The sequence below is a fragment of the Bubalus kerabau genome, chromosome 1 (assembly GCF_029407905.1).
Source record: "Bubalus kerabau isolate K-KA32 ecotype Philippines breed swamp buffalo chromosome 1, PCC_UOA_SB_1v2, whole genome shotgun sequence".
Taxonomy (NCBI): Eukaryota; Metazoa; Chordata; class Mammalia; order Artiodactyla; family Bovidae; genus Bubalus; species Bubalus kerabau.
Window position 1 is genome coordinate 72,125,895 of NC_073624.1, and position 13,308 is coordinate 72,139,202.

Here is a 13,308-nt window from a genome sequence, read left to right on the forward strand (position 1 = left end):
CAACCCAGGGCTCGAACCTGGGTCTCCCGCATTGCAGGCAGACACTTTAACCTCTGAGCCACCAGGGAAGCCCCAATGTTCCAATAACTGACCCTAAATAAATGGAGATCTATGAACTGTCAGAAGAATTCAGAATAATCCCATATAGGTCATTATGGAGTATTGAATAGAGTTCCCTGTACTTTATGGAAGGTTCTTATTAGTTAACTATTTTATATATAGTAATATATATGTGTCAATCTCAATCTCCCAATTTACCCTTCCTATCCTTCTCCCTTGGTAACCACAAGTTTGTTTTCTGTCCGTGATTCTATTTATGTTTTGTAAATAAGTTCATTTGTACTGCTTTTTTTGGCAGGGAGGTGCTTCCCCAGTGGCTCAGCGGTAAGATTCCACCTGCAATGCAGGAGTAACAGAAGATGTAGGTTTGATCCCTGGGTGAGGACGATCCCTTAGAGGAGGGCATGCCCACCCACTCCAGTATTCTTGCCTGAAAAATTCCATGGACAGAGGAGCCTGGTGAGCTACAGTCCATAGGTTTGCAAAGAGTCAGACGTGACTGAAGTAACAGCACACACATACACCATTTTTTAGATTCCATGTATCAGTTTAGTTTAGTTCAGTCGCTCAGTCATGTCTGACTCTTTGCAACTCCATGAACCGCAGCACGCCAGGCCTCCCTGTCTAACACCAACTGCCAGAGTCTACCCCAAACCCACGTCCATTGAGTCGGTGATGCCACCCAACCATCTCATTGAAAGGTTGTTGTTGAATCACGCGAATACACCGGGATTCTTGGCCCCCGGAGGAGAAGAATTCAATCCGGGGCCAGAGACGAGGCTTGATCGCTCAGAGCTTTTGTGTAATAAAGTTTTATTAAAGTATAAAGGAGATAGAGAAAGCTTCTGACATAGGCTTCAGAAGGGGGCAGAAAGAGTATCCCCCTGCTAGTCTTCAGCTGGATGTTATATAGTCACTAGCAGTCTGTTAATGAAAGAAAGGAATGTCTTAAAATTCAGAATAGCACCAGGCCCCTCGCCCATAAGATGCATTTTGGGATAATCTTGGCACCAAATGGTTTATCTTGGGCCATAAAATAAGTTGAATCTTAAAGAAGGGCAGACCACCATACACATAGTTTCATTTACATAGATTAGGGGAACAATATCTGAGTATAACATACTGGTTTGTCAAGTAGGTTTTGGGCCAAGAGGCAACCCACTTGGAGACAGAGTTTGGGGTAAAGGCGTAGTACATTAGCATAGCTTAAGACAAACATTTCCATAAGAAAAAGGCATTGGTTATCTCTAGGCTCAAGAATAGCTAACTTGAGGCGAAACCAGGTGTCATTATGGCAACACAGTATTTTAAGAGAAACCTCCCTTTAAATTAGTATAGAGAAGGAAAAAAATATTGCTAGTTTGTTTCCTCCTGCCGCCTAAGAGAGATAAAAATGTCTGACACTTGCAGGCTATTTCCTCCATTTGGAGACCCCTCTCTCCTTGGGGACCCCTAGATTTCCTATCAACCTGCCTAGGAAATGACTCTTTCATTCCCCCCTTTTCTTTTAGGAGAATTATGTTGCCCAAGGAAAAGGGGCGTCGTTCTCATTTCATAACTACTTCCGAGCTGACAAGGGGCGTTGTCCCTAAATTGGTGAGGCAACATATTCTCCTAATCCTCATATTGAGGATATCTGATCCAGGGGCCCCTAATAGTAGCTGGAGGAAGCTACAGCAGTAGCAGGAGTTTGAGCAACCATTTGTAACTTAAAAGCTTTCATGCGGCTAGAAACAAATCTAGTTATACAATTACAGATCCAGGGAGCAAACAGCAAGAACAAAACAACCAGAATCATAATTAAAAGTCACATTATGTCCATAGTTAAAGTGCAAAGTGTTGCACCAGTCCATTTTAGGGTTGGTAGATGTCATCAGATGAAGAAGAGTCATCGCATGTGATTGCTGTCGAAGGTATTCACAGACTTGGAGAAAGTCTTTTCCTTGAAGTGGGGATGTCCACCACGGGAAGCCTTCCACTGACGAAGAGGGGAGTGCTCCGCAGACCCAGCAGTTTATCCTTTAGATCTTTCCGAGCTGCATAGTTTAAAGTTAGGAATTGAGAACAATCGTGATCAGGTGTTTCATTTTCCTTCTCAGGAAGGAAAGTGGCAGGATTTAAATTTCCACAAACTTAAAGCTTAGTTACTGGTCCTTTTAACAACAATGACTGATACTTAAGAAGTCTACTGTCTGTCATCCAAATATTAACCCTAGAATTTAAGATTCCACTCACATCATGAGAAGTCAGTACAGTAAGGTTTCGTCCATTAATTATTTTTAAAGCTTCAGGTGCTAATAAAGCCGCTGCCCCAATTACTCTTAGGCAGTGGGGCCACCCACGTGAAACTACATCTAATTTTCTGCTTAGATAAGCAATAGGTTGCTGGTGAGGCCCTCGGGGTTGTGTCAAAACTCCCAATGCCACACCTTTTCTTTCAGTGACAAACAAATTAAATTCTGACCCTGTGGGCAAGCTCAGAGCTGGAGCTTGCAGGAGAGCAGTCTGAAGAACCTTAAAAGCCTTTTGAGTTTTTGGAGACCAAACCAGTTTGTCGGTTTGGGCCTGCTGAGTTTCAGCTATAAGTTTACATAGAGGCCGGGCAAGTTCCCTGTAACCCGTAACCCGGAATCCAAATGCGACAGTAACCTGTGATTCCCCAAAATCCTCTCAATTGTCTTAAAGTCATAGGTAGGGGGTGATTTAGTATAGGTTTAATTCTCTCAGGGCCTATGGCCCTAGTCCCTTCTGATATGATTAGGCCCAGATATCTAACCGATTGTTAACAAAGCTGAGCCTTTTTTCTTGATGTCTTGTAACCACAGTCTGCCAGAAAGTTTAAGAAATCTTCTGAGGCTCGCGAACAAGCTTTCTCTGTCTCAGCACAGAGCAAAATATCATCTACATATTGTAACACCACTACTTTAGAGCTATTAAAGTTTTGTAGATCTCGTGACAAACTTTGTCCGAATAAATGAGGACTGTCACGAAATCCCTGGGGCAAAACTGTCCAGGTTAACTGAGAAGCTGGCTGCGTAGGGTCTTCAAAGGCAAATAGGAATTGACTTTCTTCCGCCAAAGGCACTGAATAGAAGGCATCCTTTAAATCAATTACTGAGAAATATTTGGCCCGTTCAGGAATTTCAGACAATAGAGTATAAGGATTAGGCACCACGGGGTGTAAAGGAACTACAGCCTCATTTATTATTCGTAAATCTTGAACTAGTCTCCATTTACCATTCGATTTCTTTATACCCAAAATAGTAGTGTTGCAAGGACTGTTACAGGGAATTAATAGTCCCTGCTCCTTTAAATTTTCAATGATGGGTTTTAACCCTTCCTTAACTTCAGGTTTCAGTGGATACTGCTTATGTGGAAATACGTGTGGGTCTTTGAGCTTAACAACTACAGGAATAGCATTTTGTGCTCGACCCACAGATTTTCCATTAGCCCATACTCTAGGATTTACATTTTGTTCAACTAAAGAGAGAGAAAGGGAGGGCTCCATATTCATGAAAACAGAGGCATGGACCTTGTTCAGTATATCCCTTCCCAAAAGGGGTGAGGGAGATTCTGGCACAATCAGAAACTCGTGTGAAAACAGCACAGAATCCCAGTTGCAAGATAAAGAATAACTGAAATAATACCTTTTGGCTCGTCCAGACAGTCCCATTACGGAAGCGGATCGGGAAGAAAGTGGGCCAGGGGCTTCAGTAAGCACAGAATAAGTTGCCCCAGTATCTAAAAGGAAATCGACAGATTGGCCCCCCTCAACTATTAATACCCGGGGTTCCTCAGGTGTAATTAGGACGGGAGCTTGTGTGGGGACCCCTGGGCACCTTCAGTCCTGATTGTCTTGAGAGTCCGACCCGGGAGACCTACGCCTCTGGGGGCAGTCTCTCTTCCAGTGTGGGCCTTTGCAGACCGGACATGGAGCCGGGGGCGGCTTAGATGCCTGAGGGCAATCCCACTTGAGGTGCCCCTCCTTTCCACATAGTAGCAAGCCCATCTCTTTTCACCTGGGCCCCTCTGGGCATTTTTCTCAGGCTGTTTAAGAACATTTTTCATAGCCATGGCGAAGGCTTCCGCCTTCTCCTTTGTCTTTTTTTGCCTTTCTTTTTTTTCCTCATATTCCCTACCATAATAGACTGTCTGAGCCAGTTGTAACAGAGTATCTAAAGACTGATTTGGTCCATATGCCTGTTTTAATAGCTTACTGCGGATATCTGGAGCCGACTGAGTGAGAAATCTATCCTTTAAGATCACTTTTCCCTCTTCACTTTCGGGATCAATCTCAGTGAATCTGTGAAGGCCTTCTCTCAGTCTATCTAGGAATTTACCAGGAGCTTCTTTCTCCTCCTGTTCTATATCTGTCAATTTGCCATGGTTTAAAGGCTTAGAACGCGCCTGCCTAAGTCCCTCAAGAATACATCTAACAAAATGACTCTGATCTCATCTTCCTTTAGCTGTGTTGTAGTCCCAGTCTGGTTCTATAGTTGGGACCGCCTGATTCCCAGTGGGGAGGGCCGCTATCTCATTCTCCCTCTTCCCTACTGATTCATTACCAAGCCATTCATCTCCATAAGCAACCGCTTTTCCCAAAACTCGAGTCTTTGACTCAGGAGTCAGCATTTGTCCCAAGATATACATCACATCCTTCCAAGTGAGGTCATAAAGCAGAGTAACACCTTTAAAAGCTCTAATATATTTTTCTGGGTCATCTAAATAGTCTCCCAGATCCTCCTTGATTCTTTGTATTTCTTGATAAGAAAAAGGCTTATTAACTCTCACAGACTGATTATTTCTCCCAGTGGGTGTTTCATAAAGAGGCAACAGCTTCTGTGGCTGTTCCTCAGTCTCTCTGGCTGCTCTGCGCATATGATCCCAGGGATAGATTGGAGAAACCTGTTTTTCCTCTTTTCTTTGTCTCCTGTCCTCCATCTCATCTCTTACTTCGATGGTCTGAGTTTCTACTGAAACCAGAGTAGTCTGAGGTCGTACTGAGACAGGAGTTGTTTGGACCTCCATATGGGCAGTTTGAATCCCAGTTTGGAGTCCCCAGCACGGGGGCAGAGTAAGAGGACAGGAGGGAGCTGAAGATTTCACGCCCAAATCTATACCCTTAGGACATAAGTCTGGCATATTTCGCAGAGAGAAAAAGGGCAACACATATGTTACTTCTACCCATTTCCCTTGTTCCTTACAGAACCGGTCTAATTGTAGAACAGTATTATACTTAAGAGACCCTCCAACTGGCCACCGTTCGCCGTCCTCCAATGGATACCGTGGCCATGTAGTATCACATAGGAAGACCAGGTGTGTCTTCTTTAAGCCCTGGGGATCAAATCTATCCCAGTTTTTCAGGATACAGTTCAAAGGAGTGAGGCTGGAATTGTTAGCTCCCATCTGTAAGAGAGAAAAAAAGCGACCAGCGCCATTTTTTCTACCAGAGGCGTCCCTCCCTGCTCTAGATGGGGGTGTAGACAGACGTTACACCAAAAGCTTTTCCTTCCTGGTCGGACTTAGTCTGTCCCTTACCGACGCAGGCGCCGTACTCGTCCCTCCCGGTTCTACCACCGAGATGGGGTGGGGGATGTACCAGGGGTAGACTTGATAGCATCCCTACTTGACGTCCAGCTCTTCACCCTTAACCTTGCTTGCCTCTGATGTCACCCGGGGTGAATCAGAGTAACCTTCCAGAATGCCTCCCAAGATAAGACCGCTGTGGGAAACATTCGTCACCTGAGTGCCTGTGCACGACCCTGAGTATTTCCTGACTACAATAAGACCAACGCGAACATAAAACTGAGATGTTCTTTCCAAGCATCACCACGCCAGTATAACAGCCTCCTCTGATCCACTAAGAGCCGGCGTTACCAAAAGAAAAAACCCATCACAGTCCCAATCTGAGTAACCTTTAACCTCAGAGATGTTCTGGGAGCTAGAGCTCCATCTAGCTTCTGAACTTTTGATTCCTAGCGAGGCTAGACACTTTCTTGACTACCAGTCCAAGTTTGGGACCTAAGCCACAGCATACAGTAACAATATAGATCACAAGTCTCTTGAAAGTCTATGATCCGATAGATTAGGTTAGTACTTCTAATTCCCAAGGAGTTATGAAATGGTCAAAGAGACCGAAAAGTTTGACCGAGAAAGGAGAGTTCGGTCCACACGCTTTGCCCATTTCTGGTCAGTTCCCGAAGGAGACATTGGGTGCCTCTTGGCATTGGCAGGTCGGTATAACGCCCCGACAGGTTTCTGCCATAAGCCGTATGAGATCACTGTGGAACCGCAGAGCAGGGCCCCTTACTTGTTTCATGCAGGGCCTGCCATTCATTCACACAAGCACACGGTAGAGTTAGTAAAGCACAGCAGAAAACGTGTTCGCTAAGAGAACAAAGAACTAAAGCTCCAAGCATCCTTACCTTGTCCTGAAGGATCCCGGACGAGCCCCCAAGATGAAAGGTTGTTGTTGAATCACGCGAATACACCGGGATTCTTGGCCCCCGGAGGAGAAGAATTCAATCCGGGGCCAGAGACGAGGCTTGATCGCTCAGAGCTTTTGTGTAATAACGTTTTATTAAAGTATAAAGGAGATAGAGAAAGCTTCTGACATAGGCATCAGAAGGGGGCAGAAAGAGTACCCCCTTGCTAGTCTTCAGCTGGATGTTATATAGTCACTAGCAGTCTGTTAATGAAAGAAAGGAATGTCTTATAATTCAGAATAGCACCAGGCCCCTCGCCCATAAGATGCATTTTGGGATAATCTTGGCACCAAATGGTTTATCTTGGGCCATAAAATAATTAAGTTGAATCTTAAAGAAGGGCAGACCACCATACACATAGTTTCATTTACATAGATTAGGGGAACAATATCTGAGTATAACATACTGGTTTGTCAAGTAGGTTTTGGGCCAAGAGGCGGAACCCACTTGGAGACAGAGTTTGGGGTAAAGGCGTAGTACATTAGCATAGCTTAAGACAAACATTTCCATAAGAAAAAGGCATTGGTTATCTCTAGGCTCAAGAATAGCTAACTTGAGGCGAAACCAGGTGTCATTATGGCAACACAGTATTTTAAGAGAAACCTCTCTTTAAATTTGTATAGAGAAGGAAAAAAATATTGCTAGTTTGTTTCCTCCTGCCGCTTAAGAGAGAGAAAAATGTCGGACACTTGCAGGCTATTTCCTCCATTTGGAGACCCCTGGCCTTCCTGCCTGTTACCCTCTCATTAAGGAAAGTGAAACACCTGATCACGATTGTTCTCAATTCCTAACTTTAAACTATGCAGCTCGGGAGGATCTAAAGGATAAACTGCTGGGTCTGTGGAGCGCTCCCCTCTTCGTCAATGGAAGGCTTCCCGTGGTGGACATCCCCACTTCAAGAAAAAGACTTTCTCCAAGTCTGTGAATACCTTCGACAACAATCACATGCGATGCTTCTTCTTCATCTGATGACATCTACCAACCCTAAAATAGACTGGTGCAACACTTTGCACTTTAACTATGGACATAATGTGACTTTTAATTATGATTCTGAATGTTGTGTTTTTGCTGTTTGCTCTCTACATCTGTAATTGTATAACTGGATTTGTTTCTAGCCGCATGAAAGCTTTTAAGTTACAAATGGTTGCTCAAACTCCTGCTACTGCTGTAGCTTCCTCCAACTACTATTTGGGGCCCCTGGATCAGATATCCTCAATATGAGGATTAGGAGAATATGTTGCCTCACCAATTTAGGGACAATGCCCCTTGTCAGCTCGGAAGTTGTTATGAAATGAGAACGACGCCCTTTTCCCTAGGCAACATAATTCTCCTAAAAGAAAAGGGGGGAATGAGAGGCTGTGACAGAGATGCTTTTCCCCATAAAGCCCAAAGTATTTATATTCTCTTACCCTCTACAGAAAATGTTTGCTGATTCCTGCCCCAGAAAACAGAGAAACAAATGATTGTAGCTATGTTGTAATAAGATTTTGTTTATGGATGCCAAAACCCAACTTTATCTAATTTGCACATGTCAGAAAATAGTCTTTAAAATTTTTTTCCCATCCATTAAAAGCTATAAAGATTACTCTTAGTGCACCGGTCATGCTGAAACTAAGGGAGCCCGAATTTGGCCTGTGGGTCATAGTGTGCCAATCCCTGTGCAAAAGCAGTTTGGCCAATTTACAAATCTTGAGTAGCACTGTTTTCACTGGTGAGAGTCTGTTTCTAGCTTCATTTATGCTGATAATTACAAATTTCATTAACAACGTGTCAGTTGCTGATCAGAGAAGAGGGTCACCAGTAAGTAGTTCTCTCTGGAGGGTGGGGCGTCCCCTGCTTCCTTCCATCATTCAGAGTGAAATCCCATTTAGAACATCTGAAAGTGCCAGGTTGTACTTTAGCCTTACTGACACGTAATGTTGCTCTATCTGTGCTGAAGTATTTTAAAGTAAATTACAGTTGTCATTACACTTTAACATGCAGAGACATTTGTCCTTTTTTTTTCTTGCCTCACTGCTCCCTGTATAGATTTTGGGGCATCCTTTGCATAATTAAAAAGGTCCATGAATCTCCCAAAAAAAAGAGCCATTCATCTGGCGGACAATATTTAGACGCCGACTATAATTTTTCTTCTTTTCCCCTCACATAGGAATTTTCCCTTCATGTCACATATCAAAACAAACTACTCATGGTCAAATGGAAAAAAACTAGAAGTCTTTGACTATGTGTTTGACTGACTTGACTAGTAAGTTCAATTTTAAATGACTGATCTAATAACCACTTTTAGGTACCACCTGAATACTTTATTCCAAAATTATTTCTCTTTTCCCCCTAGGATAAATACTTGATCTTGGCAAATGTGTCACCTCTCTGTCAAAATTTTCAGACATAGGATTCTTTTATCCTGTCCCCATTTGCCTCCTTCTCTCAATTCATCTCTCTTTCAGTTGATAAAAATCAGATCGTATGTCCTTTCAGTTTTTAAAATCTTTTCCTGCTCTTTTATGCATTAGTAGATTTAACTCTGAAAACTGAAATTACTTTTGAGTAATAAAATGTTTGAGAAATGGCCCTCCCCATTTCATAGATTAAAAGTGTTTTGCATTTGGTGTTTATTTTGCCAGTGGGCTAGTGAGGGCCACTTTTGAGGAGCTAGAGTCAATAGATGTCTGGCTAAGAGAGCTTATTAGTGGAAGTTCCTAATGAGGAGCAATTGGAGCTCTAAAGAGAAAATTGACGATGATTTAACCATTGGGGTGACCTCGAACTAAATTATCTAGAGTAGCAATGTCTTCAAATATAAAAGGTGGCATTGGCTAAGCCTGTTTATTTGAGTTGTTTATTTTCTTTGCAGTTAAAACAAATCTGTGTTTTGTGAAATACAGGATGAGATTGATATTTCCATTGACTTTGAGTGCTGACTGCTTGCCACTCTCTACCAAGAAGTTTGCTAGAGAACAGTTATGACACCTTGACTGAAGGGCCCAACCCTTCCCTAAAAGTCTTTCACAGTAACACCCTTATTTTTTATGTGAAAATGTGAGATGTTTATTGGTGAAAGTTTATTTGTGTAGGTTACATACGTAAAGTTACAAACAAATTCAGTGCTCACTGCTAACACAAACACCACTAGCCTCCTCACTTCCCACAAAAAGAGACATTTAATTTGCAAGTGGCAGGATGACTTCGGTTTGGGGGCATAGACACAAATCATCTGAAACGGATGTTGCTTTGGGGCAATGACAAATACAAGGACAGTGATGTCATAACTTGTAAACAGTGATTACCGTTATCACACTCACGCTAAGCAGTTGTGCACAGACTCAGTTCCCTTGACCCAGTATTGCAAGGTTAGAAACTTTGGCAAAATCCAAACCCTGGTTAAATTTGACCTTCCCCACCAACTCTGCCTGGACCCAGCTGCTAATGGTAGGAAGCAAAAAAATAATCATAAGAACTAGTGTTAAGTTCATTTTATTGTGCTGACCTCTAGTTGCTTCAGTCGTGTCCAACTCTTTGTGACCCTATGGATTGCAATCTGCCAGGCTCCTCTGTCCACAGGATTCTCTAGGCAGGAGTACTGGAGTGGAGTGTCATGCCCTCCTCCAGGGGATCTTCCCGACCCAGAGATCAAACCCAGGTCTCCTATGTTGCAGGCAGATTCTTTTACTGCTAAGCCACCAGGGAAGCTGACCTCTCAGTTCAGTTCAGTTCAGTCACTCAGTCGTGTCTGACTCTTTGCAACCCCATGAATCGCAGCATGCCAGGCCTCCCTGTCCATCACCAATAGTCCTTAATACTTCACAGGACTCTCCAGCTTTTTTCTCTCTCTTCACTATTCTCCTTTTTCAGACTTTCTTACACCCAGACAGAGTCACTGAGGATTTATGAGGTGGATTGGGGTGCCGGGAGTGGACATAAATGACCAGGGTTGGTTTAGAAGGTGTTGGGGCCTGAAATCAAGGGCAATGTCAAGATTTTGACATTTGTGTCTCTCGTGTTTGTAACCTGAAGATATCAAATTCTTCAAAAGGTGACAGTGCATAGAGATTGGCCTGGAAAAAAAAATACGGTATTAAAAGAGACTGTTGAAAATTTGTGCAATAGTCCTTTAGAATAAGGTCAAAAAGCATCAGCCAGTCCCCAGACTTAATAAGTAACTTCAATAGAGAATTTTTACAACATAATATTTTTATATTGCTCTATAAAAATTTTAAATATATGGTATTATAGTAACATAAAGTATTTTAAAGGCAATCTTTGTTAATAAAATATAATAAAATTATAGGAGCTCTCTGCATTTTAAATGTTTTCAACAATATGGCATGTTATATATTTGTAAATAATTTCATTGTTTCTAAAGCAGCTGCACTAAATTTGAAGTGCAAAATACTAAGATAAATACTCCCATGGAAAACAACTTTAACAATCAATACATATTCTTCTGTGTAGTTCCTTTTGCCTTTAGTGTTATGGACTGCATTCATCTCCAAAACTACTTATATCAGCATCTTTTCCTCCCATACCCTTTAGTAAAGTTGTTTTATTCATTTGTAATGGGATTAGATTTCTGTATCAAATTCCGTATTTCAACCTGGGATCCTCCAACCTTCTAAATGATTTTTTAAAAATCGCATACTAAGGCTTGATTTTTGTGCTATAAAATTCTGTGGATTTTTTGACATACATATAGGGCCACCTATCCATTACTGCAATCCATGCAGAATAGTTTCGCTACCCTAAAACATCCCCTGTGCTTCACCTGTTCAGTTCTTCTCCCTACACCTGAATTTTTGTCAAGCACAGATCTTTTCACCATTGCTATCATATTAGAATGCCATATAATTGGAACCATACAGCATTCTCTTTCCCAACTGGCTTCTTTCACATGCCATTGTGCATTTAAGATTCATTTGTACCTTTTGACACTCACAGGTTTATTAGTGTTGGATATATAGTTTTTCACTGATGAAATGAGCACTATGTAAGGGTTAGGGTTAGGGTAAGGCTGACTAGAAAGTTGTATATACTATTTAAGGAGATAACAGGTAAGAGAAGAGAATAGTAATTGAAAACTATTGTTAGTCTCATAGAAAGAACATCTCTTTAGGAATTTTATCAGTTTTGTTTACTGTTGTATTCTCATTGTTTGGAACAATGCCTAGAATATAGTAAACCTTAGTGTGTGTTTGTTGAATGAATGTTAATACATCATTGAGTTGAGGAGTTAGAAAAAGAAACAAGAGTAATGTTTTCTTTATTGGTTTCTGTTATTTTCACTCCAACCAAAAATTGAGTTTAAAGAGTTGAGTATGGATTTGCAGAATGTTTTTAAAAGAGTTGGAAAGATTTGTTAAATTATCTTTATAATTTTGAGCTATCTGTGAGCATGCACAGTTTTAAACATTTTTTTTTTTAACAGAATTTAGGCTTCCTCCCACCCCAAGTTACTAAAGTATATCGGTGTTCTTTTAGAAAATTAGGTTCCTTGATCACATAAATTTGGAAATTACTATGTAGATGGAAGTATTAACTTATGTTTATTATTCTACCTATCTTTCTCCTGTTGCCTGTTTCTTTCACCAACTTAAACAATAGCCAGCTATACTTCATTTGGCTTGGAGGTGGGGCATGAAGTAGGATAGAAATAGTCTACAAACCTTTTAAATCTTAACCAGAAGCTGAAAGGGTGCTTGAGAAAGGAGAGAAGGCAGTGGACTGCAGACAGATGTTTAACAGCTGGCCTTCTATGGAGGAAGAGGAGAGGAAGCCTTAACTTGTGGCATTTATTGATTCCCATGATATAAATACTTACACTACAACTGATGTCAAGTACGGAGGTCAAATCTAAGTGCTTGCAAAATTCCTGAATATTTAACAGTTGGCGCTCATGAGCTTGTTTGATTTCAGGATGCCACTGAGAGTAGGTGTTAACTCTTCTTATCCCCACCTCTCCCCCTCCAGCCCAGTTAAGAAAGAGATTTATCTAAACCCAGCAGAAGAAGAAAGGGAGTAGTAAGACCTGAGAAATCATTCTTGGCAAATCTAGCCAAAGGGACCTTCAGCAATCTTATGAAATGTTCCTGGATCTCAGCTTGGCCTTGGAAGCATTCTCCAAGGAGTAAAAGAAGAGACTGATTTATAATTCGGAATCAGCTGGTGGAAATTGATGGCCTGTGACAAGTGGGGCTAGATTTATGTCGTTTACCATCCTCATCCTTGCCTCTATCCCAATACATGCATTAACACTGCCTGAGATTCCAAAACTATATCCAGCTCCAGGGAGGAAGGAGAAATCCCAGAATAAATGAGAGCATGCTCTTCCTTTCATATTCATAGAATGGATCTGTTCTAGAAAATTCTTGATTTGTTGATTTATCCTATTACAACTGCATATTTTATTAACTCAATCACCATATTACATATTGAGATAGTCTATAGTAAAGAAATCTGTTTAACTTTTTTGTATAGTGTGAGCATTTTACAACCTTGAAATGATTTAAACACACACATATGCATATATAAATATACCACTGTTGAGCATCATAAGGAATTGGTTTTTCATGGAAAAAATTTGGGAAACAGTTTTGTCTATTTTTTCAGTTTTTGGCTGTGTGTGTGTTTGTGTGTGTGTCGTGTGTATAGAAATAAGAACTATATAAAATAGGGACTGTACATTCTTGTTTATTATTAAGACTTCATTCCTTTGATTTTTAAGGGAGTATTTTCTTGCTTTTAAAATATTTCTGGGAATAATTTGGAA

General features: G+C 41.3%; 1 protein-coding gene across 5 annotated transcripts; it reads right to left on the reverse strand.

Annotated features, from left to right (window-relative positions):
* Positions 1–856: 856 nt before the first annotated feature.
* LOC129650667 (uncharacterized) lies at positions 857–12,334 on the reverse strand. Of its 5 annotated transcripts, none has more exons than XR_008713923.1 (4): positions 12,206–12,334; positions 6,486–10,600; positions 5,345–5,466; positions 857–2,096 (listed from the first exon to the last, which is right to left on the reverse strand). XR_008713923.1 is itself a non-coding variant. In XM_055579364.1 (4 exons), the coding sequence occupies exon 2, from the start codon at positions 5,464–5,466 to the stop codon at positions 4,513–4,515; it is 954 nt and encodes a 317-aa protein (XP_055435339.1). In that variant the 5' UTR covers positions 6,486–7,353; the 3' UTR covers positions 857–2,096; positions 3,708–3,801; positions 3,900–4,512. The 5 variants fall into 5 exon arrangements, 3 of the variants coding, with proteins under 3 accessions (XP_055435339.1, XP_055435357.1, XP_055435348.1); XR_008713925.1 differs by having other exon boundaries at positions 5,297–5,466; XM_055579364.1 differs by lacking the exon at positions 12,206–12,334 and adding an exon at positions 3,708–3,801 and having other exon boundaries at positions 3,900–5,466; positions 6,486–7,353.
* Positions 12,335–13,308: the final 974 nt, after the last annotated feature.